Source organism: Plutella xylostella, chromosome 19 (assembly GCF_932276165.1).
Source record: "Plutella xylostella chromosome 19, ilPluXylo3.1, whole genome shotgun sequence".
NCBI classification, from domain to species: domain Eukaryota; kingdom Metazoa; phylum Arthropoda; class Insecta; order Lepidoptera; family Plutellidae; genus Plutella; species Plutella xylostella.
Genome location: NC_063999.1, coordinates 7,966,149 through 7,992,508, shown reverse-complemented (window position 1 = coordinate 7,992,508; position 26,360 = coordinate 7,966,149). Strand labels below are relative to the sequence as shown.

Sequence of the window (26,360 nt, the reverse complement as noted above, 5' to 3'; positions counted from 1 at the left end):
TGCATAAGCGGTACGTTAATATGCATATTTGTCTTCTCGCGTGGGTCTTAACTAGCCAGTCATGTGTGCTGAGTTTTACTGTTCTAAACGGAAAACTTTTAAGATAAGATTGACTCGTATGTTAGATTCTTCTACTAAAAGTATTAAAATGACCAAGAAATTACCAAAATCATCGTTTATACCTAAGTTTATTCGTTATTGGTAATACCATTTTGAATCACAGAAAACGTCATGTACTCCGATCTAGAAAAATATAGCGGTGACAAAAAAATCAATAGTACATTTTTTGTCCACAATCTTCATAGCTACTTATTCCGTCCCACACGTCATGTCGGTTCCTTCATGCTTTTTTATAAAAGAGGTCGTCCACGCCAAAACCTTTTTAGCGGAACGTCGCAAAGTGATATTCTAAAGATATCCTTTCCAACCAGTACGAAACCGGCTTGTGAATAGGCCGTTACCTTTTTTTACATTTCGGCTCCAGTCGTTGAACTCCGTTTGGCAACTCCTACAACTAAAACTGAGACTTTGAGACCGTCTGTTTGTATAAGATCGTTTCTATCTGGCTCTGTTTGTTGTGGTTTTAGATCTCTTCCGTTATCACAATCTTCATGTTCCTGAGTGATATGATCTTTCACATCAAAGATATCATGACGACATTTTCTTCCTGCGTCATATAAAGTATACAAGGGCCCTCGGTTTTTAATTTGGCTCTAAAACATCAAAGTGATTGAAGCATCGGCCCGTAAAATCAAATCGCTTTATGGTTCTGAAATTAATCCGTGTAAGAATTTCTGAGGGTGCTCATATTATGTTTAAGGATAGAAAAAAGTTTATCGGTTAGTCACCTCTTGCCTGACTACTATCCTATTGCTATGCAACGTATTTTGATGTTATGCCTTTTACATAACTATGTCTTTCCTTACATTATAATTTCTCATTCCTCCATACGTTTGTAAGAGCCCTTCATAACTTAGATCATAAAATTCTTCATAGCCATAGCAATAAAAGTTGCCCGTTTCTTAACCCTGACTTAAAAAACCAACATGGAGGTGTCAAAGCAGTAATTAGAGTCTGTTAACCGTGCACCACATTAAATTCCACGTGTGTGTCAATAACGAGCTAGACTAACAGTGTAGTGTGGGATTATGTTGGATTATGCAACTGTTAGGTCGACGGCCTAATTTGTTGAGACAACTTCGACCGCAGTGATGAATCATTGCTTGTGTGTATTACAGCAGGGTTACTCTACCTTTACAAAAAACGAAAGAACTTAAGCTATCATGCAATTGGGACGTGAGCTGTGGTCGAGTTCGCAGCAGCTCTCCCAATCTTGGTATTAGTGAGCTAGAGTGACCCCTGGTTACGAGTCTATTCATAAGTGAAACAAACGCAGTGATCGGGTTTCTCTGCTGGTTCATTGTTGCTACTTGAGCTGCTGGTATTATGTTAATGAATTGTTGTCATGAGTAGTACTTACGAGTACTTCAACATTAACAGCTTAGAAACACTGGATAAAATACACTTCACATATGAGCATAAATATAATTTTGTTTGAGTTTCTTGTTTTTATAATATGTCTGATTACAGTTATCAGGCCGACCATGAACTCTAAAAATAAAAGAGGAAAAATATTCAAATCTCACGCACTATCTCCCCAATTAAATTGTGATGTCCCTTTATCTTTATCCAATAAAGATCCGAGATTTCAATGGCGTTTGAAAGATCCAAAAAAATAACATTCACAACTTTTTTGATTCCAATCGATAAAATTTTCCATTTTTCGTGTCGATATCTAAAAGGTATCTCCGAATCCCTCTGTCTCTCTTACTAAGTGGTCGTAAGAGTCGTAACGCGATAATGGTATGGTCATAAAACGGTGTTTGTTATTTTAAGCAAGATCAATAACAGAGGGTTCTCTGCGGTACCTGATGTTTTTTGTCTGCTCCCGGGTTGTGTTTTGAGAAGAAACAATCTATGAAACAATAGTTAATTTGGGTGGAGTCAATGGGTCGGAATGGTCGATGCTCCAATTTAAATTCCTAAGTGACGAGTGTCTATACTAATCACTTCAATCTGGGTCTGCTTCAAGGTTTTTTAGTTTGTAATTAATTATTGTGTGTAGGAGATTTATTTATTTCTTTGATATTTTTTAGTTTTAAATTGTGATTATTGACGCGTTCAAAGGTGTTATTTATTTCGATTTCTATGCCTTTGTTATACATAAATACTTTTTTCTTAATTTTTTGTTGTCTTCACTATCTTACGATTTAAATTAATACCTACTATTAATGCTTTCAAATATCTTAATTATTTGGGTTACATTGTGAATCTATGGTTTATGCGTCTTGAGAAGGTGCATACTTATCCGCAAGGGGATTACATAAGATCAACCTTGCAAATTTCACGAAAAAAACATCAACGTGACTTGAACACTGAACAACCGATGTTGACCAGTGTTTCTGACCGCTATAACACCAAACACAAGATACAGAAAATTCCAAAACGATACGATCTCGTCGGCGGTCGGATCAAACTACACCCAATCACGTCTATCCGTTCGCAAATTGCTTATTGTTCACGTTTTATCGCCTCTCGCTAACATTATCTTCTCTTTGTTCCAGTCAGTTTCCTGGTCTTGGCGTACTACCTCTGGGGGACGCCCTATGAAAGGGGCTTCTTCTGTGACGATGAGTCCCTTAAACACCCTTTTAAAGACTCAACTGTTACCAACATCATGCTGTACATTGTCGGCCTCGGGCTACCAATTGTTTCGGTAAGTGATGTTTGCAGAAGGAAATCATTTTCATTGATGCGTGTGTGGCCTTCTAAATGATACTGATAACGTTTTATTAATAACTAGCTGTTCCCGCGCGCTTCGCTTCGCCTTAAAAAGGTTTCCCCGTGGGAATTACGGGATAAAAAGTAGCCTATGTTCTTTCCCAGGGTCTAGACCGTATGTATACCAAATTTCATTCAAATCCGTTCAGTAGTTTTGGCGTGAAAGAGTAACAGACAGACAGACAGACACAGTTTCTTTCGCATTTATAATATTAGTTAGGATAATAGCAATTGCGGCTATAAATTGCATTGTACCGACAATGGAAGCTGATTATTCTATAATTATTTTAGATACTCTCTTAGCACAGTTCCGTTCGCATAAAATAGTACAATGTCACGTTGCATAGATAATTTTATCATAGTTTTATCTGCATATAAGGAGGAAGTAGCCTACGCATTGTAATAGACTATAGGAGGCTGTGTAATTACAAAATTCCATTTGAATAGTTTTTATAAACCTGAATTCATTTACAAGAAGAAATCTATTTAAAGAATTTTACAGTAACTTCTGAGAGTTCTGAGTGACAATTGCATTTTCCATCTCGTAATAAAGTACGCAAATAAATTCATATTGCATTGATGATCTACAATTTGCCCAGTGTCCGAGTCGTCAACCATCAATATTCAGAATTACCAATCGTTTCACTTTTGTTTCATGCTGTTCTTCTATTTCTGCAACGAGTCACTGACCCAAAGGTGTGAAATGGGGTTTTATGCTACATTTTACATAACTTACCTAAATCCATTTGTAAATATTTTGTTTGATTTGGGATAACGATCTTATCTGTCTATGAGAACATTTCATTGTTATATCATTGTATTGTATTATCCATATCATTTTTGAGTGTAGCCCTAAAAAAGGTAATTATAAATAACGTTTTCGTGCTAATTAACATAATATCAACGTATCTAGGTATTTAATTAATTTATGAACACATATTACGTAGAACTACGTAATTTTTATCATATTATTCATTCAATTCATTTATTTCAGATTTACAAGATCCATAGTTGTTAGTATGTACAATTTATTCTTAAGAGCTTATTATATCGTATATCTTTTTTATAAATTTCTTATTTTGTAACATGATGACCTCGTTATTCATCGATTTGTTCATGTTGCGTGTGACACTCGTATTCTCACTATTTCTCACGGAGACCAAATTTACTTTTTAGATTTCTTCCTTCTTGGAGTTTGATTTCCGCCGTCTTCTGGTCAGATTCAAATTGAATAATATAATTGTATTGTATGTACGTCTAATCATAACCAAGATTATACTAATTACCTTCAAGGTCTACCACACGACCGTCATCTCGGAATGCAATTTATATCGCAGAAGTGCAACTTTTGCATTAAACCTGAGCATAATTTCCTTATAAAACCTCTTAGGTGTCTCTTTATGGACTAGACTCTATCTAATTTTGCATATTGAGTTAGCATAACATGCCTTTCAATAAGCACTATAACTTTATTATGACAAAGTAGTTCATACAATAAACAATGTTGTTCCATGTTCTACTTTCATTCATAATGTTACATGCAGTTGTTTAAGTATACAGATCTAGACCTAGTACCTACATACTAGCTTTCGTATTGTGGATTTCAATGCGCACTATTCAAAGTATGCTATAGGTACACTTATTTATGTTTCGAACTAATATGAATGTATTGTATGCTCTACTTCGCTATCTATATCCAGATAACCGTCTCCTAATGCACCTTACAAAGCAATTATCTCTTTCTTTTTGAAATCTTACACCGTCATTATCTTGCCCAACCACCTCGAGGCGCTTATGATCTAGATCACTAGCGGCCTTAATAGCTCCTAAAACATCATCCATTAAGTAATTAGCCTTTGAAATCCAACCACCAAGTGCATTAGCTCGATAAACATCAGTTCCGCTTTCTGGCTCGTCATTTCCTATGGAAACTACAATGTCACCGTCACCGGCGCTTTCCAAGGATTATGACGGTTAATTGCAAGAAAATTATACTAATTGGTAACTTATCTTCCCGCAGCTCATTTCTTTATGGACGTTGTGCGTGACATCTTATTAGCCTTTTAATTCAAGTAAATCTAGTATCGTACGCAGATTGGAAAGTCTCAAAACCTTTGAGTATCAGCAAAAAGTTATAAGTTTGACTAGTGTAGCGGTCCATTTTATGTAAATAAAATATAGGTGTGACTAAATATGTTTTCGTTTGTTTGATAAGAGACCTGATGGAGAGGATCTTAGCCATGCACCTACATAGAAATAAAACTATTTAGTACCTAGTTGAAAAGTTATTTAGTTAATTTCTGCAGACCGGTGAGGTTATGCTGTACTAACGAGATAACTATTAAAATTCCATTACTTATTTATACACTTCGATGTTTGAACGATTAAAATACCGTTGATTCTGTTATAATCAACAAGGTTTTATTTTCGGATGTCGTAGCGATGTTGCCTTGACCCGTATAAGGGGCATGTTCTGGCATTTCGCCTGCTTACATAACTCCTTTTACTACCTGCCTCAGCACCTATAATCACGCATCGTAGACATTAAGATCCCATAATTTACGTAATTTGTTTATTCTTGCTCTTTTATAGTTTCATTATTATGTATTTTATAGTTTTTTGATGCTGAGGTGAAGACTGAAGTCTCAATACCGAGCCCCAATTTAAAACAATTTAAGGTTGTATTTTTAGTGCATTGTGCGCCCGTATGTTTATTTTTAAACTGTATGGTCTCGTAAAAATCATGGCTATCAAGATCTCGTCGCGTATTTGTAGTGTTTTTTCTGTTTTCCTCCACAGGGTATTTGCTCAAAACAATACTATTGACATACCATTCACCAATACTACTACTTTGTAGAAATATATCTTTATAATGTAAAAAGGTGTTATAACCACATTCATAGACACTAATTCCTTTTTGGTATTACATAGTTCTACTTTTTACCTCTACTATACATAGAACCCAATTTACTTCCATCATGTCATGTTGTGTACCTGAGGAATCTGAAACGGCAGTCAGTAATGCCTGTAAATAGTCTTGTTATACCATTAACTTGCTCTACGAAGCCTAGTTCACAAATTGTGTAAGTAAACGCATTCCAAATATAGATGTTTAGGCTGCGTATGAACCAAATATGTTACAAGTTACGCTGTTAAAATTATATAAGTACTTCTTGTATCGACAGGTCATTATAGCACTTCACTTTTACGGTTTCATCTGAGATTATGTAGCTTGACTGGTAGAAAATACTTTTAGGATTGAGTTCACCTTTTGTCCATTTTAAACATTAATTGAACGATTTGGTGGATATTTTCTCGAGAACTGCGTATTTTTAACTAATACTCTTTGTTGATATGAATATACTACACTTAAACGTGTATCCACAATATACGGGTACATTACTCGTTTGCTATTTTCATCGTCGTTTGTTATCTATTTGGAGTAAACTTGACGGGCTAGATATGAACTCTGTGTAATACCTACCTTGATCTTTCATGTTGGTTGAACTCAATTTTGCATACTAATATATACCTAAGTTGTAGATAATAAGACTTTTGGATGTTTGTCAAAAAAAATACTTACAAAATGCGTGCTAGTTCTAATCATGAATAATTGTTAAGACTAGGTATAATAAAATTTGCAAGTCGCACAATCTTTCATCTTGCATCTCATATTCAGTTTGCAGCCAAATATTTCTCCAATTGGGTGTAACTGATTTGAGTCGTAAAATAGTTAATCAAATCCAATCGATTATAATGGAACGTAACAATGGATGTAAATTGCCACCAACCCGATTTATCCGCTATCGCTTGGCCGTGCTAATACGGTTCACTGAGAATTCTCAGAACATATAAACATAATTTCACTTATGTATTAACAATTTGATTCATTGCTGGAATCAATCAGATGTGAAATATTTCATAGGCTTTATCGGTGTCATGATTTGTGTTCCGTCTATTTATTCTCATTATTGTAAATCTGTTTAGCCATTTCTTCGTCTACGTGAATCACTTATCACTGTCTAGAAAGCTACCAGTCGATTTAATTACTACCTTTATCATCTGTGGGCTTTGGTAGGCACTCAGGAAAATATAGTATGTAAAAACGTTAGGCTACATACATAATATCAAAATAAAAGTGAGTGTCAATCCAACAGTTGTTACTGTTTAATTTATGTTGTTTTTAGTTTCCTTAATAGTGTTAATGGTGATAGTTGGAATGTTTACCGTCTACTTCCTTTAATTCTCTTACAATCGTGTCGTGCCGCCATCCTCTATTTTGGTTTAAACCATTTATGTAGTGCATGTGTTCATTATATTTTTAGTTCCTCTCTACCTTTACTTATGTACCTACATAATTATTGCGTTATATCTTATTTTAATTTATGAGCCATTAAAAATGAACTACATTCTACAAAACTGTGCGTAAGTAAGATATTTATTCAAAGCACGTGTTACGAAGGGAAATTCTGCCGACTTCCTTATTTCCTGTCGCATGTAAAGCGACTATAATATCGATCGTTTCCGTAATTGACAACATTTCATAATTTTATGTAGTTGTAATTCGAAAACCATTTGGAGATATGACTCTAATATTCACAAAAAAAAATGTTCCCGATTTTTCTATTGAATAATTTCAGAGAAAAACATAAAATTCGAAATTATCATGCGTGACATCACGATGCGGCATAATAATTAAACGCGCTTTTGCTTCTACGAACATGAAAAAAAAAACATATGTGACTTTGACAGTGACAATGACAAAATAACCAAACAACAGTCAACACTCAAAGTATCTAACCTAACCTAACATGTGTTGTAGTTACGCGTTAAATAAATTCGTATTTCGATAGCTTTTACTATTAATTTAATAAAAAGACGTAACGAATAATGGACGAGATAAAATGGAAACCTATGAAACTAAACTATTGTTTTGTTTCAACGTGTAAAAACAGTTCTACAAAGAATCCGGATAAACTGTTTTTCAAGGTTCCGTTTCCTAATCGAAAAGCTTGGAGCAGAGCTGCAGGCCGCTCAGATTTGCCAACTACAAGTATCGATATTTGTGAGGATCATCTGGATGTAAGTAATATATTGCTAGACAGGATTCGTTTTCGTGACTGATTTTGATTGATGTTATAAGTAATGAAAATGAATGTTTGTGATAGAAACACACTGGTACAAAGTCAAAGTCAAAGTCAAAATTTTTTATTCATCGTACAAATATAAAATTTTCTGTTGAACGTCAATTTTTACAAATTACTCTCCGTTCGGATAAGGGGGGGCTCTTTCTGTACAATAAATACATTTATCTTTATTTCAGCTAGAACATGACATGGAAAATTATTTGAAGTGGAAACTGGTTAAGGCTCGCCCAATATTAAAGAGCAAAGTGCCTGCGAAGTTACTGGCTTTGAAGTTGTTTGAAGTTGAGACAGTTTTACCATCCACATCTTCCACGGAACCAAATGCAACTGTGCTTGGACCTGCGAGAACATTCCGAGAAGACCAAGCCACTCTTTGTGTACCTGACATGAAGAATTCAAGTGTTCAAGCTGTAGTTACAACAGTGCATTGTGCAGTCAACACATCTGTTAAACACAATTTGCCATGCTACAACATGCTTTGCTCATCAGATATATCAACAGAGGAAGACAATTTGCCTTCAACACAAGGAAGTACTGCTGAAATAACAGAAAGAGAAACTGACACAGACTCTACAGCAGTTCAATGTGGTATTACACCCGTAAAAGTCACTAACATGATGGCAATTATTGAAAATAAACCTTCCCAATATATAGGAATACCTAAAAATTTTCTCTGGTTGGTGGATTTAATTAGTAAGGATACAAAACTGCCAAAACTGCACATAATAGCAGTGTTATATAAATTAAAACATGGAGACCCATTTTACAAAATATCAGATCTCTTAAGCATATCGGAGACAACATTGTGGAGAATTTTTTCAAGAACTTTAGATGTGATATCTACCATCTGTGCACAGTTTATTTATTGGCCATCAAAGAAAGACATTAAAAAGAATTTACCACTGTCGTTTCGATGTAATAAAGAGTATTCTAATACAGAGAGTATAATAGACTGTTTTGAGATTCAGATTGAAAAACCTAGTGACCCTATAAAACAGGCTTCTACTTGGTCACAGTACAAAAGTTGTAATACTGTGAAATTTTTAATTAGTGCAACACCAGATGGGTTTATAAACTTTATATCTAAAGGTTATGGTGGACGTATTTCGGACATGAAACTTGTTGAAGAGAGTGGATTTATCAACATAGTTAAACCCAATACAACAGTTCTGGCAGATAGAGGTTTTAAGCACTTAGATGCTGTGCTTCAAACCAAGTCTATTAAACTTCTACGACCGCCATCTGTCTTTAGTAACAAAAAAATGACTAAAGCTGAAGCCATTGAAGCTAAAACCATTGCTAGTCTTCGTATCCATATTGAAAGAGTCATAAGAAGAGTTCGGCTCTTCACTTTTTTAAAACCCCATTCCACAATAAACAACAAACTTGTTAACTGTATAGATGATGCAGCTACAGTAGCTTGTGGTTTAATCAACCTACAATCACCCATAATAAAGAATAAATAGATTTACAGTGCCACAAACTTATCTGTTCCGGTGACAGCTTTTCACGCAAGAGATGCGGGTTCGATTCCCGGCGCTGACATGTACCAATGCGTTCTTTTAACTTAAGTACAATGTATACCATCGCTCTTACGGTGAAGGAAAACATCGTGAGGAAACCTGCATATCTAGATCTAGCACATCTAGATATGTGAACCCACCAACCCGCAGTGGACCAGCGTGGTGGGAAATGGTCCAAGCTTTGGAAGGCAGTTTAGACCTTGGGGATATGCACAAAGGTTCCACTCGAGAGAGCCAGGTGCAGGTACCTGCACCCCCACACAGAATAGAATAGGATCCCCTTAAGAATAGAATAGAATATAGCTTTATTATACATACAGATGATACTTACCCATGTCTCTTTATGTCTTGAGAAGCGGCGTTACCCGTTGAGCTACCACCTCCAGTTATATAAATATTTTAATATCCTTGTTTCTATCCTACATCTTTTTTTGTATTTGTACAATAATGATCTTTAATAGACATATTAAAAAATAACACAAAAATAAAATGTTTTTGTTATTCCCTTTATTTTACACATTCTAAAATATTATTAAATAAGAATTGAGACCAAAATATTTCAGCTTCTTGTAGCAATTTCTCTAAGTAGTCTTTTTCATAGTCTACCCAGATCTTTATAATTTTCTTGTTGTGTTCATAGTTAGGATCCGCTACACAAAAAAGCCCTTTTATACGTTGTGTTGCATGCATTTGTAACATTATTTGGCTTTTGAATTTGTCTTTAACCAAGTTGTTTTCTGTTATATAATTTTTGATTGTCCTTTCTTTAAAAGGACACTTTATCTCAATCACAAACTCCTCCGTAAGTCCATCTGGGGAAGCGCCAATAATAGGTGTAATCAGCATAAGACCACAGTTCTCTATAACTACATTCATTTCTGTCATGAGTTGTTGTATAACCATTTTTTCTAAACGTTTGCCTCTTTGAATGGCTTTCGTTTCTGGTACTTTATATCCACCCATTATTGACTTTACCAATACTCCATTAGCTGTGGTGCATCTGGTTGCATCGTAAATATTGGATGCTGTTACTCGTCCCTGTCTTAGAGAATGCCACAGGATGCTATCAGCTTGACTTCTGGTTTCTCGTTCGATTTCATTTCTGATGTCAGTATTGAAAATTTGCTCTCCATATAATTTAAATGTATCATAAGTCATGTTTGAGTTTTCCTGGTAGCAATTCAACATCATATTATAAAGGCTGTAATCTCTCAAACACCTTTCTTTGTGCATGGAGTAATTACATAATAATGAATCTATCATCTTCCTCTTCTTACACTCCTCTAATACAATTTGTAATGTAATGCTTGTTTGAACTTTATGAAACACTCTTTTTTTAGCTAGATCTGCAGCAGGCAATACAGTTCCTGCCGAAATTACCTCGCTAAGTGTTGGTTTCTTCCAATAACAAGAGACTGAAGTCACAGATGGCTCCTCGGTTCTTTTCATCAACCAATGCACAAAGCAGATTCCATGTTTGCAACCACCTGCAGATGCGGCGCAGTCATCGCAGGTCACTTGTTTGATGGCTTCAGTGTTTTCATCGATTACTATTCCGACAGTGTACATTTTTGTTCGCACTTTATGCTCCGGCGTTATTCTCGCTTTTAATGAACAAATATTATTATCTCTTTTGATTTCTACATATCCAACAGCGGTGTCCACGTAGCCGTCCCGAGAGGACATAAGAACTTTCGCACCTCTTATTTCTGAGGCATTGTACACATCATTCTGATGCATAAACTCCAACAGCATTGGAAGATCTACCTTAGGTAGATTCCGGCTGTCCGCTCGAACAAATCCTTCAGAAGTCTTCATGACTATATAGAAAATAAAGCAGGAAGACGAAGGGAAAGTGGAAAACTGAAAATAGACGGGAAAATAGCAAGAAAAACGGTGATTTTCGAAGTAATATGCGCGTACTGTAAGTTATCAGGGATACAACAGTACATTTTTTTTATATGTCAATGTCAAGTTGATGCTTGTTGGTCAGAGAGTTGATGTCATCCAACTTTTTTTTTTAGCTTAGGCAGGCAACGAAATAATTTTTATTTAGAGCCGCAACGTGACGTCACTCAACTTATAAATATTTTGAACTTTGGAGTTAAAAAAATATAATAAAACAAAGAAATATTAAGAAATAAAAAAATACGGGTCATCTAAATTTGTGATATCTACTCGAAAATAAAATAAAATCGGTGAGCATTTTATTTGAAATGTTGTCAATTCCATATGCAATTCACAGAATAACTTAATCATTTATCATCACACAGATTCTAGTATCGGTGTCGTCGAAAGCGGGCTTTACAACGTCAATGTCTGTGGTCCCTTGCTCCATTGCTTTTGTGGTATGCTCTCAGGCAAAAAAAAACATCATTAGCCATTGCATCAATAAACGTTGTGCCTTTATGCAATTCTCTCTGTTGGAAATTAGCATGTTTGCGATAAATCGTTGATGGCACGCTAATAATTTCACTTAATATTGTCGTGATAATTAGTCGTTGCGTTTAATTTACTGGTTGTTGACATTAGATCTTGATGAAAGATAGTGTCCGTATATAATTATAGTGTATTTTTTACTAAACTATTAAATACATACTGATAAGTGGACGTAACCCATCAATAACATGGAAATTACAAACTGTCGAGCTAGGAAATTAAATCGATTACCTGATAAAAATAGTGTGGATAAACCACACTATTTTTATATAGCACATGGAGTTTCCACAAATTATTATTATAACGTATGAATCATGAAGTGAAAGCACTCGAGATAACGTAAAATTATCACATTATCAGATATGAACATGATGTAGATAGATTGGTTTATCAATTTATCATCAATACTTTATAAATAAGTTCATGTTAGTCATCCGGTAGTAATTTACTGAATGTGTGTGAATGCCGAGTACCTAAATCAATTATAAATATGAAATTTAACGAATTTTATTTAAATATAACTACTATATGAACTTTATTTTATGTTTACAGCTCAACATTGATGATTTATGTGCTAGATAACTACAACTAAATCAAGCTCTAACAATATCTGCCTCTGGACATACAGTTTCATTAATCTTCCGTTCTGCGCCAGCGGTTGCCAATAAAACGAGCATCTATCATCAATGAGTGCATGGCGGTGCACTCGCCACGCTCCAATTGTCTTTGTTTATACGAAAATGAGAATTACTTTCAGCTTTGCTGTGGAGTCCAAAGACTGTTTGTTAATCCTTCATTGGTTGTACCGATTAGATATTCCCAGAAAGCCCTAGGTCTTATAAACTAAACTTTTGCAGGGATATTACCGGCGTTTATGTTATTTGAAATGTGATTGATATACTTAGTGATCTAATCTAGTATTATCTCGTCTAGATAGATGCTTAATTCTAAATTAGTTCCGACACTCTACATGTAAGTTGTTCAATCTACGCGTGGTGCTTGTTATGTCGATCACGATCATGATGATCGATATCTTGACAAACCACTTTCTTACCTGACGTCGATGTCTTGACTGTCACCCGCATTGGTATTTCCTGTTTCGCGCAGGCCTTTTTGTTCTGTACCCCTGGCTGAAATGAGTTATGTTATGTGTTTGTCTTGTTTATCTGTGTGATATGTGTCCTCGTAGTACTAAAAAGTGAAGTGAATGTTTGATTCAGACTTGGGCCTAATCTAAGGAACACTCGGTCCTTGGACTTCCTCATCGAACCAGGTCCGGATACCTTATGAAGTATCTGATACAGCGGGCCATAGGGCGTCCCACACTACGTTTATTCATAGTCTCCATCCAGAGTATATTGGTTATTCCGTCGGATTATCGTCTGCAGTTATAACATTATAATGGGGTTTGCAGCTGGTTTCCACAATCTATACTTGATAAATTAACTCTTGCCTAGTTATTCTAATTACGGCTTATTTGTTCAAGCATCGTTTCAATCGATTGCTATAAAATGATCTATGTTTATTTATACCTTCACACGTGAAGCTGAACGAGTATTACCGGGTCTAAAAAGTTGTTTCAATTATCTGGGATCGTGAACACAAGGTCGTAAGGGAGATCCGAAACCAGTTGTGCAATGCTGTAAAGTCTTAATACAAATATGAAATCATCTGCACAAAGTTAGCTTGGTCAATTCGGATTTTTTTCTAAAGTTGATTTATTTATCGCTGTAGCAAATTATGTAAATATAATACCTTTGACTGATTGCCTCGTTGCTCCAAAACGCATTGGCCGCACAGTTTTGAATACGAGTAGGTATTATCTACTTATTATGTTCAATGAAAATCGGTCCAGCCAGACTCAATCTTTGTCGGGGACTGAGACTTTTTATCTTCATTAATTAAAGAAGCATCCGTAACTACTATCACAGTCATTTGTTGAAGTTGTGCAATGAAAAGGCAGGAGTTATAAAATCTTATCTCGGATATCAGAATAATACTCGGTAGTTATGACGTTATGATACCTTTACGACTGCTCGAGTAAAAGCACGGTGCAATCAGTGTAGATAGTTACATCTCAAGAGACTAAGAGCCCTGGAGCCTTTTAAATTCCAGTACGTTAAGTAGATGTTTGCTCATGTTATTGTCACGTTAACACGTTTACGTGAGCCTGTAAAGGTTTCCGTTATAGATAATCTGCATAATGTAATGATAATGTAACCTAACACTTGCAGTGTGCACATAAACATAAACAGCAGTCAGCTCTTATCATTTAAGTTAAACGTTTGCTTTGACTTTCAAGTAGCTTATTTCAATTTCCTTTAGTAGCTCGTTTCTGAAATGTGCTTGGGGTTCTTTCTTTATCTAATTTAATGCACAGACTTTAGTTACATTGCCTTTCTTTAGTATGGTTTACGAACATAAGACCAACATCATTTTACACGTTTTTATTTTCTACTGAGTCGTCTTCTTTTTTTCTTGGCATATCATGTACTTTATGCACTCATACATACAATATGTTCATTTTATTTTATTTGGATATTATACGAATGTTGTGTCTAAACCAATGACCGGCATATAATTTCACTGGTTTATCATTATCGCAGATCGCACGTACCTCATTTGGTAGTCGGTAACCGATCGTGACCCGGCCCTGAGCCATATCTGGTGTGACAAGGTCGCTCCAAGTTGCAACAACTGTGCGCTTCTTGGAACTGTGTCATATTAGTGCTGATACAGTTGAGAAAAATGCAGAATCAAAGACGTGTTCTTTATTCTAATGAAGGAAATAACACCTATGTCCCTACAGAAGCATAAAATTATAATATATTATGTAAGAAGTACGAGCTATGTAGATGATGTTAATTCTGATGATGATGATGTTCTTTATCGTCTAGCTAGGTTTGTGGTTTAGATTTTTGATCATTTAAAATACCTCTATAAAGTATTTATTAGTCTGGCATTTGAGATACGCCTATTGGTCCACAAGTTATTTAAAATTACACACACACACACACACACACACACACACACACACACACACACACACACACACACACACACACACACACACACACACACACACACACACACGCACTCACGCCTTGTACTAATGTACTCCCTTGCGGGGTAGGCAGAGGTGCGTTGCTGCACCCACTTTTCGCCAGAGTGTTATGTTAGTCCCAATGTAATAGGGGGCGGGCCTATTGCCATTTTACGGGCACATCCAAGACCCGAGAACAAATATCTGTGTTTAAACAAATATATGCCCCAGCCGGGAATCGAACCCGGGACCATCGGCTCAAATTACATAATTAGCATTATTATCCAAATCGATTTAACTATGTTGTAATTGTAAGGTAATTTATTAAACTTAAAAAAAATCGAGGATAATGTAATCTGTCAATATAATATCAGCGAATTCATCATTTTAATTGCTTATAAATCACGTTTATCTCTCGTCCAAATTTTTACGTATACAGTACACTGTAGCGATGACCTTTTCAACCTAATTACTTTACACTTGTTTTTGTATATTTCTCTGAAGTCAAATCAACATTCAAGTTTTTAAAATTTGTACATATTTTCCTTATAAGATTTTATTGGTTCAAGCGAAAATAATTTACAATAAGTACTATACTACACAAACGGCCTCTGACTGAACACACCAACACTAAAACTTCCACCTTCCGCACAATTCTCTTTCGCCTTTTCTTCCCCTTAGCAACAGACCCTTTGTGAAATGGCGTTAGACTAATATTATGACTATCGACAAATATCAAAAAAATTCCGTCGAATTAACAACATTTCAATTTCCTCACCAGATGGTCCTGACCGAGTGGATCCGCCTTCGCGACTACAAGGGCGGCCGGTCTCGCCTGATCTTCGGCCACGAGGTGCCCGCCTGGGTGTGGGAGGCCTACACCGTGGTCGGGGTCTTCCTGTTCGGCTGCGCCTGCCAACAGCTCACCACTGATGTCGCCAAGTATACCATTGGTAGACTCAGGCCCCACTTCTTTGATGTAAGTTTTGTTTACTTCTTCTGTTCTTTGATGTACTCCTAATCTAGTCTGTTCTCGCGGACCTCAGGAATTTTAAGGGCTACCAATTATTTATATTTTACGTGTCGCTGACAAACACGGAACACTAGAATGCGTATAGGGTTTGTCACCGTGGTAAACGGATGAGCCAGTCAGAATAGTAGCAATAGCTCCCTGGCCAGTATAAAGTAAAGTAGATTCGGAGAGGAGACTATTATTTCGTGCACCGCCAAAATCATTCGTTTTAGTTACTGTTGTTCAAGTACTGTTTGCTATGTAGGTGTTCATCGTTAACGTTGTCTGAATGACCCATTTGCTTGATAATTTTTGCTCGAAGTTTTTTATAATGTGGCATTTATACACAAAATAACATGTCATCGTGATCTGACGATATTTCTTTTCAAACAACTCTTTCAAAGATATCAAAATGGGTCTGTGACTAATTCCAGTCCTGCAAAAATAATTTATTACGACACTTATCAAGGCATTCGGGAAGTGAAGAAGTTGCAAATTTTTTACTCCACCACTTTAATGTTTTGTTTCTAAAATAATGATTGTTATTCGCGGCAGCTCTCAAAGGCTCTTAATAATTTACATTACAAACAAAAAACTATCTCACGAAAGATTGCTCCAGATTGTGATGAACAAAACATCGTGTGCCAACAGAAATTAATGTGGCAAAAAACTGTCATCTGTGCTAATAAATCAATTTACTTTTTATTTCATAACTTTATAATCTCGCGTGCATCTTGTAGAAGGTAGTTGTAGTTTTTTGAAGAATCAACTACTTTTTGAACATAAACTCTCCATTTTAATACAAAGTCATCATCAGTGGCTCCAATCACAGACATGAACATGACAAAAAACCACTTAATAACCAGACAGAAATACAGTCATTATGAACAATATGCAAAGTGGAGTTTAGTCATTACAGAGATTGAAATCTGCATGTAAGTAAAGCAACAATATGTTGGTGACGCGGCATGAGAAAAACTGAAATTGCATTGTGTTGTTTACGTAGCCTGTCTAGTGAAATAAAAGACCGTTCCACAATGTTTGTCTGGCTTATGTGCCGAAAAGCCAACGCTTCATAATAAATATATTTTTGATGCAGAACCATGGTATTGCATAATTTGACCAACGACAACGACGCCAACGACAAAGTTTTGTTAGTTTTACTTTATCTTACAAAAATATCATCTCAATTAATACTATCTCTTTTAGCGCAACATATTATACTGTTTCACAATCAGCTATGCAATGAAGTTGTAAAAATATACAGCATTTCATAACTTAATGTTATGTATTTATTTAAAAGATTAATCCTCTATATTCAAAGAACATATATAACATAATATTCTTTGAATTGAAGTTGTCAAGACAGTTACTACGTAATATGGCATAAAACAGTGTTTATCAAGAAGTTAAAGTCAACATTGGTTTAAAGATTTCTAATGAAATGCGATAAAATTATGTTTGTTTTACACCAGTCTCTGCATACATTACTCTTGATAGTTTTTGGATTATGTTATGCACAGAGGAAATAGTAACTAATTATTTTACAGTAAGATTGTGAGGTAATTTATACCCTCACGATCAATATTCTATTAATCCCTAAGGGTGGGCTTAGTCACCACCACCATCACATTTTGATTTAAAGTGTTCTTAAAATATTTTTTAAATTCTACTGCCGATGCCGCTCTGGTTTAACTAGTTTTTGTAATAAAATCATTTGTTGTAAGCTAAATATAATTTACAGCCGTTTGAAAATTACTTAATACTTAGCTATTTTGGGCGTCATAAAGCATTTGTATTCATAAAATTGTATAGTAAGATTAGTATGTTGTCTTCCGAATTGAGTTCGTTCACTTTTATTTAGTTTAAGCAGGCAGACTCAGTCGAGGGTGCTTTTGTCTTTATCATCTATAGTCCGTTGCCTACATTTGAATTAAATAATCCTTCATCGCATTCTAATTTCATCTTTCAATTCACATAATATGTTACATTACCTACATGTACTACTGTGGTATACCCTAGCTATAGATCAACTAAACTATGGTCCCATGTATTAGAAAGTACTAGTATTAGAAATATAACTAATTACATAAATGAAGCTAACTCTCTGCCTCGACTCCTCTGTAGTAACGGGATATCAGGAATCACGGTGGAGGCATTAAAATTTAACGGTGTGGCGGCGACAAATGCGTTTTCACCCATAAATTCAGTTGTTGTGGCTTTCACATTATTTTTGTAATCCTTAATAGGTTATGCGTTTAGTTCGGCGTCTTGAGGCGTTTTTTTGGATAGTGTCCGATGGTGTTATGAACCTATACGAGTATTGAGTGTGCGTCGTATTTGCTAACTATCTTGTTAATGACAAAAGGAGCATTTCCCGATATTCCGTAGTGCTGTTGATTTTATGTGTTTTTTTTAACAAAAACATTTTTTTATGCTCTGCAGTTGTTGTTGTTGTTCAGAAGCTAATGATATCGATAACTAATAATTTCTAATACTAGGTGTGTATCTCTAGGTTCAACGTACTGTTGTCACGCAATCTGCATACATTGTTGCAATGTCAAGTTGTTTGCATAGCTTAGACGACCTATGCTCTTATTATAGGTTATTTTCACTTTTAATAGAATTAGTTTAATAAGCAGACTCGCAGTTTTTTAAAGTATTTCCAATACCTCCTATATTTCCCTATTTACCTCTTAAAGCATGAAAAACCCCTTACATAATTCATTTAACTGATCATCAGCTTTACCAAAAAAGCTGCTAAAGATTTCATTTTTGAAATGCTTAAAATACAAAGTAACTCGACACCTCTGTCTTATGATCTTTTTGCTCGTGTGGACACTTTTAAGATCTTGTTATTTCAAAAATGAAGCCGAAGACGTCCCCTGCAATTCCAACTCTCTCAAAATACATCGCACCCTACTCGTCCAATTTACCTTGGCCTTTGAGGATACTGTGGCAGTCTTTATTGCTGTGGAATATTGGCCGAGACAAGTTGTGGTCATTTAATTCGAGGGGACGGATTTAAAGTGAATGCATGTTGTCTCGTGAACGTTTTTGCGTCTGGGTGGTTTTGTCTGGTGTTGGTGACTAACTAAGTGACATTGCAAATGGATTGGAGGTGCATTCGATATCTTATACGAGCGAGTACAAAGACAGTTCATTCTCGTGTTCGTAAATGTACAAAGACAGCAACATGCGACAATTTCTCGTTGGTTAAACTAGTTAGGTATTTATAGTATCCTAGTATTTTTTCTTGTCCCTGTTTATTTGTTTTTTGAAACCTGAACTCAAATACTCGATCTTTTTGCTTAGCTCCTTTTTCACTATCACAAACCAATCGATCTAACTTATGTGGCCCACTACAACTTTACACGGTCTTCCTAACTGCAGAAAGGCCTTCAAACTATCTGTGTAAGTGAGTCACAAAGCTCCCACTTCCATACTCAACATCCCAACAAACATAGTCCATAAATAGGAAAAAGGGTTAAAACATAAACAGAGTCAAGACTCAAGAGTCGAGAGTAAAGTATGGAACGGGCCACTGTATAAATATTGCGGACACGCGCCAAGGCTTGTAGTGTTGACTTATTGGACGTCCCCAGCGGCTCCCGGCAACGCGACCTGACTGCGCCTGCGCATGCCAACCCGTACTACGATCTGCGGCTCTAACCTGGCTTTTTATTCACATTGAATGTGTCTTCAGGACTTTTTTACACATTAATATGAAAAAAATATCTTCTCTTTTTTATCGGTTCTTTGACAGATGTGGACAATTCATGTCATCATTCTTTTAATTTTAAACTGTGGTCTCGGCGATATATTTCGTTGAGTTCATTTAATTGAGACCATTTTCTTGTTTGATATAAAATGCTATTGTTTTCTTCTTGATTTTCTACAACAGTCTTGCGTCTGTGTAGGCGAAGAGAAATAGACATAAATTGCATTTCTCGTAACGTAAAATCAAGATAAACACTACAATAGAAAATATCTGGAAAATATCATCAAATCTCTACAGTAATAGAATGAAACAAGAAATAAATATTTTCTTGAAAACAGCAACAAGATAACACAAGATTCTTGTGAATGTTTCTTTATTATTTAATTGTAACTTACTATCTTTGCTTGTGCCGCTCAGTTACGCAGTTACGATTGTTTACTTTATAGCAGTAAAAAAAGTTTTAACTTTAACAGTCCAACTATAGCATATCAAAAAGTCCTGTGTGCGTCATACAAAAGTGACTTGTTGTATTCATTTTAATTGTTTTGGCAGAAAATGCTTTTACCATAAAGTTCACCCTTTGTAGGTACTCTTATTTTCACATATTAGTGCAACAAAGAAAAAGAAAAAAGAGATACCTACGTATAAAAATGCGAATCGATCAAATCGGCAAATAATTATAATACAGCATGATCGAAGTAATACAGTCGTACAAAACCATTACAAAACTTACTCCCTGAGTCACTAAAATGTCATTTACAATACCGCTGATTGATTCGACAGTTTGAATCTCTCAAACGAGACGGTCGCAGTCACTGAGTCTAATTCGGTAGCGATTTAGGGATGCCAATTCAAGCATTGTCCGTTAGTCTTTTTGCAAATTGCAGTCGACTCGCCGTCTCGGGTGGCTGGCCAAGCGTGTCGTGTTTGGCCAACCCTTTGTCTCGTACCACCCTGGCCGCCGATTCTCTACCACCCGCCTTTAGAGTCTAGTGGTTGAATTCAATGCTACTTTGACACTGCACTGTTTAGTATTTATTGCGCTATCCTTATAACGTGCCCCTGCCAGTCTTTAAATGCGGGTTGTAGAAAATTGCCTCGCTGGATACAAGCAGCTGCAAATGACGAAAAATCCTCTAAGAGATGGCCGAGTACTCACGAGACAGGTAGCCAGTAGTCTAGACACATATGGTTTTAATATCATTATCATGGTACAAAACAAATCATGTTATGACAAATCATGTTATGAAGCTCCGAACCAGTTTTAGTTTCACAGTTATTCGGTAACCGTTGTCCATTTTGTCACATCAAACCCAAAATATTCCTGTTCAAAATTCTATGAGAGTTCTCATGCTTCATATTTGTATAGAAAATGTTAGGATATTGTCATAAAATATATCGCTTATTCACGTACGCTGCATTGTTCACTAAATCTGTGAAGCGTGTGCAATCTGTTACTTACCTCTTTAGACGCTATTATATTCAATGTCATATAGGGTGCGTTGAGTTTACTATAACATTATCATGGGAGCATGTCCATATTTATTAATATCCTCTATGACACAGCGATATTGCTACATTACATGTATCTCTGTTTGCCAACATGTCTTTCTTTGCGTTTCCAAACACTTTTACTAAGTAAGCTCATACTTCCATGCGTTTGAAAATATTTGTACTTGTGTTTTGTGTGCTTTACGTGACAAAACACACTTTTAACATTTAGTTGAGTCACTTTTTGTCCACGCGCAGATGTAAAAAAAACTGTCTATATTTAAATTTAGAATCTGTGTTTCGTTCGTAATGATCAATTACAAGAATAACATCGTCTACAAATATCTTTAGCTACGCTACGCCACGCCAATTTCTTCTCTGTCAATTTTGTCCGGATGCACTCTTTTTTTATTTTCTTCAAGCTTTCCGTTTATTTCGATCACAGTTTATTTCTCTTGACAAATGACATGCTCAGCTCCAAGTGTCTGCGGTAATTATTTCAATTCATTTCAACTGTTCAGACGGTATGAGTGAAGTGTATTTTTAAAGTCATGTTACAAATAACGACAGATCAAAATGGGGAGTGTATTTTCGTGTGTCACTTTATGATGTTGTTTGACAAAAATATCAAAGAAGACACAACAAAAAATAAAACATTTTGACAAGCTCAAGTACTAAACGATGTTTCATTTTAATGAATTTGTTCTTTGTCGGTGAAGTTTTTGGATATTAATATCTCTTTAAATTACCCTGTAAGTAGGGTTGAAATATCTTCAACTAAATCAGACATTAAATGATAGCTATTTCTCTTGCATATGTGCATCATATAAATATCTGTTGACTTTAATAACATCATAAACATAAAATCGATGTCAGTTATAATTTATGTGTTGTAAATTTAACCTTCGCCTTTTCGCGATTATCATCAGCGAGGTTTCATTCACGTATGTTACGTATGTATCATATCCCGACATTAAGTGCCTGTTTCACCATGTCTGGACAAACGCTATGTGATCTGAGTAATAAAAGTCACACTGTCACTGACTAAAACATAATTCCGAAGAAAGTCAACATGACTTTTATAACACAAACATCCTGTATCCAGCCATACTTTGTGAATAAGATAAAGCTCTGTTCTGCTCTGATCTACGCGAGTTGCTATACGGTATGTGACACTGACTTGGTTTCGCTACCCACCGAAAGACAATAATCTCAAATTAACGAATTCTTAGTTATAGATCAACCCTGCAATTTTTTAAAAATGAATTAGTTAACGTAATTGTAGTGTTATTGTATTGTAGCTTGTCTTAAAGATAAGAAAGTTGGCTAGAATTAGGCTTACTTTTTCTCACCAAGACAAGGGCAGAGTTGACGGTCAATTTATAACCATGATGAATCTTACTATTCAAAAGAGATTCTAACGTTTTATTCAAAACCAGAACCTCCGAATGCTCATTATCACGCCGGTGGGTCATTGGTCGGATTTATTGCGCGGGCGCATTAGCGGCGCGTTCAAACGACCAATTAGCGCTATCGGCGAGTGACGCTCGTGGCGACATCTGTGAACTGTGGTACAAGTTATAAGATCATTTATATATTTAAGAAAATAAATGCTAATATTCTAAGTCTGAAATGATATTTCGCTGTCATACTTTCATGCCTAAAAGTCTTTGTTAATTCCTACGCCACTAAAATTTCGTACAAGTTTTAGTTCTACCTTTTTTTCAAAATTCTTCTGACATTACTTATATAATATTTCCATCATAAAAAAATTTGGCTAATCTCCGTATTAAATTGTATATCCTTTATATTTATGATAGGGCTTAAAAAACTCTCTACCGCATTTAACTTGCACCACACTATTAAAATACAAGTGACTAGTTTAAAAGACATCCATACGTTTGTAATTGAGGCTGATTGAATATCTAATTGGAAACAAAGTAACCTTTATCTCGATGCACTTTCTAAATGTAGATTGGATCGGCTGGGAAACAGTGGGCTCCATTTAACGTGGTTTCCTGTTACCGTCTGACCATACCAAAGTTTTGGCTCCTTCTGACACCAAATGGCCACAATTTTTTAAAACATTTAATTAAAAATTTGAACACAATATACGTTTTTTTTTTTTTTTTTTTTTTTTTTTTTTTTTTTAAGAAATTGTTATCACTCCACAGACTTTATGTCCGTGCCTTTTGAAGAGTGGTAATTTTTATGAGATAGTTTTTAATTCTTTTATCTACTTTCTACTCGGTAAGGAAGTTTCATTTATATATAGGTATATATATTCTATCTTTTATATATATATTGTTCTTTTTTTTTTTTCTTTTTCTTTTTTCCCTTTTTTTTTCCACTGCTGGGGGAAAATCCACATGGACACCTGGGAAGAGGACCCAGGTAGTGTCGGGCGTTAACCGACTAAAAACCCCCAGCCGTGTATCTCATTATACAAGAATTTTTTTTTTTTTTTTTTTTTCTTTTTTTTTCCTTTTTTTTAAATTAATGGTTTTCAGAGTCACACTTACATTAGTAATGGCAACAAACTTAACAAGGACAGGGCCAATGCCAGCTGTCTTCGGAGAACTTAGTAGACACCTGGCAATGGCTCGGCCCCTCAGTCGTTATAGGTCATGTTTTGCCTGATGTTAGTGTGTGACTCTGTTCTTAAAGATAACTTATTTTAATAGTTAGTTATGATATCATAATCAATAGGTTAGTTATATAAATTATTTTCCCAATTTGACCTATATTTTGCGCTCTTAACCAAAATTATATTTTATGATTTATTCCGCCCCGTTTTGCCTTCTTAACATTTCCCCAGAAAGTGCAATGACCTCTTCGTCTCGATTCTTAACTGCCATTTTTAGATTGTACTCGAGGATGCGTTTCTTTGGCGCTGTTATATATACTAACTAATATACGTGTTTTAACATGTACTTCAATATTGTACGCGGCGTCATTAAGCTAGCCTTTTCTGTTTAGGAGTAATTTGGTGCTATGTCACTGAAACTTTTCATTGCTCGGGAGTGTATAAACATTTGAATCGTAATTATAGTAATTAAGTATCTATAGTTACTTTTCCAAAAATTTGTCTGCAAAATTTACCTTGTACTCATCATAAATACTTGTTAATGATTTTTTATACATCAGTGTTCAAAGGACAAAGGCAGGGTTCTAAGGACGTTTTGTACCACTATGGAAATGACGGGTTCCGTAATGAAAGTACCATGATTAGAGAGACACTGTACAGGTACACAAGTCAATTAATTACTAGATTTTTAGAAGCTGGGAGAAAACAGAAAAACGGAAAAAAAGAATCTTTAAAATGTAGTCGCAATGGAACGTAAACATTCATACAGGAAGAATGGAACGTCAAGTGAAGTAATGTTTATGCCAAGTAATCTGTGATTTACGTCATAAATGTCTAGGTTGGATCTCAGTATAATGATAAAAATTGACAAACCAGAGCAGAAAAATTGAAATGATAAAAAAATGTGTCATGTCAACAACTAAACGTCAACACCATGTCAACACTTGAACAACACAAGACGAACAACGTGAATAATAATATGTTAGGTAAAATATGACCATTGAAAACCTAGTATTATATAAAAAAGTCCTTGCAAAATCTAGACGAGTTTTTCGTAAAAAGAAAACGGATAGCTGGAAAAGATTCTGTACCTCACTATCTCCCTTTACGCCCCCTTCCCTGGTATGGAAATCTATTAATAGATATAGACGTGGATGTTCCCCTAATAACTCCCCCCCAATTCCGAGACCCATTGCAGAAGCCTTCTTTGATAAACTTGCTCCCCCTTTTGTTCCACTTGAAGATGATCTACCATATTATTCAGAAAGTGGTCCATCTGACAATATCCTAGATTCCCCTTTTACCATGAATGAACTTTCTTCCGTTCTTTTATACGTTCACGATTCCGCCCCAGGTATAGATGGTTTCCCTTACTCGTTTATTTCCGAAGCTAGCCTCAAATGTCAACAATACTTCTTAAACCTTATCAATTTATGCCTCAATCTGGGTTATGTTCCAAACACTTGGAAGTGCCAAGTCATCCTTCCTATACTTAAGCCCGGAAAGGCACCAGACAACCCCGACCATTACCGCCCTATTGCTCTCTCTTCAGCCCTCTCTAAAATCATGGAACATCTAATTAAAAATAGACTAGAGTGGTATGTCGAAAGCCAAGGTTTATTAGCAGATTCACAGTTTGGCTTCCGTAAAGGGTATAGTACCATGGACAGCATTAGCCTTCTGGTCTCAGATATACGCATCGCTTTCAGTAGTAACGCCTCCGTTTTAGCTGTATTTTTAGATATTTCCTCTGCTTATGATAATGTGCTGCTTTCAATGCTCAGGTATAAATTACACCAGCTGAGCATTCCTGATAAGTTAGTAAAGCTCATAAGTAATCTACTTATGTCTCGTACCGTTTCTCTTCGGGTTCCTGGGGAGGACTTTGAAACTAGAACTGTATGGAAGGGTCTTCCTCAAGGCTCAGTGCTTAGCCCCCTGCTTTACGATATTTACACAGCAAAACTTCACACTTCCCTTAACGCAGACTGTAAAGTATTGCAATATGCTGATGACTTGGCTATATATATACCCTGTGATTCAATAGAAGATGCCAATGAATCGATACAATTGTCATTAGACTCTCTCAGTGAATGGCTTAACCTGCATGGGCTCCATCTATCAGCACCTAAAAGCAGTGCAATAGTATTTTCCAGAAAACGTAATATCCCCGAAGTTAACGTAAAGATATGTAACAACAGTGTTCCAGTTAATGACAATGTCAAATTTCTTGGCGTGTTTCTCGATACTAAGCTAACGGGTGTAGTCCATCTAAATTACATTACTAAAAAATGCGAAAAGTCTTTAAATATCCTCAGAGTCCTATCCGGCGTCTGGTGGGGAGCCCACCCTTTTACTTTAAAACTTTTATATAATGCTCTTATCCGTAGCGTCTTAGATTATGGTTCTTTCCTCTTAGAACCATGTAGCAAATTAGCTTTAAAAAAACTAGAATCTATCCAATTCAAGGCTTTAAGATTAATAACTGGATGCATGAAGTCCTCCCCTGTCAATGCTTTACAGGTTGAATGCGCTGAGCCTCCCCTTAACGTCAGA

At 35.7% G+C, this 26,360-nt stretch overlaps 2 protein-coding genes across 2 annotated transcripts in view; both read left to right on the top strand.

Moving 5' to 3' along the window:
• The window catches only part of LOC105387945 (putative phosphatidate phosphatase), a 52,924-nt gene that overhangs the window by 11,315 nt on the left and 15,249 nt on the right, over window positions 1-26,360 (top strand). Inside the window, exons 2-3 of the mRNA XM_048627955.1 lie at window positions 2,625-2,776; window positions 15,775-15,972. Coding sequence (XP_048483912.1) covers window positions 2,625-2,776; window positions 15,775-15,972 — 350 coding nt within the window. The remainder of the gene's footprint in view (window positions 1-2,624; window positions 2,777-15,774; window positions 15,973-26,360) is intronic.
• Window positions 7,440-9,560, top strand: LOC125490017. Its single transcript, XM_048627954.1, has 2 exons — window positions 7,440-7,923; window positions 8,165-9,560. Exons 1-2 carry the CDS (start codon window positions 7,732-7,734, stop codon window positions 9,452-9,454), a joined length of 1,482 nt encoding a protein of 493 aa, XP_048483911.1. The 5' UTR covers window positions 7,440-7,731; the 3' UTR covers window positions 9,455-9,560.

Bases quoted from the DNA above. Each gene is read 5' to 3' on its own strand.
- LOC125490017 (XM_048627954.1), top strand. From the start codon at position 7,732: ATGGACGAGATAAAATGGAAACCTATGAAACTAAACTATTGTTTTGTT. The intron at 7,924-8,164 runs GTAAGTAATATA...TCTTTATTTCAG, and splicing joins TTTGTGAGGATCATCTGGAT to CTAGAACATGACATGGAAAA.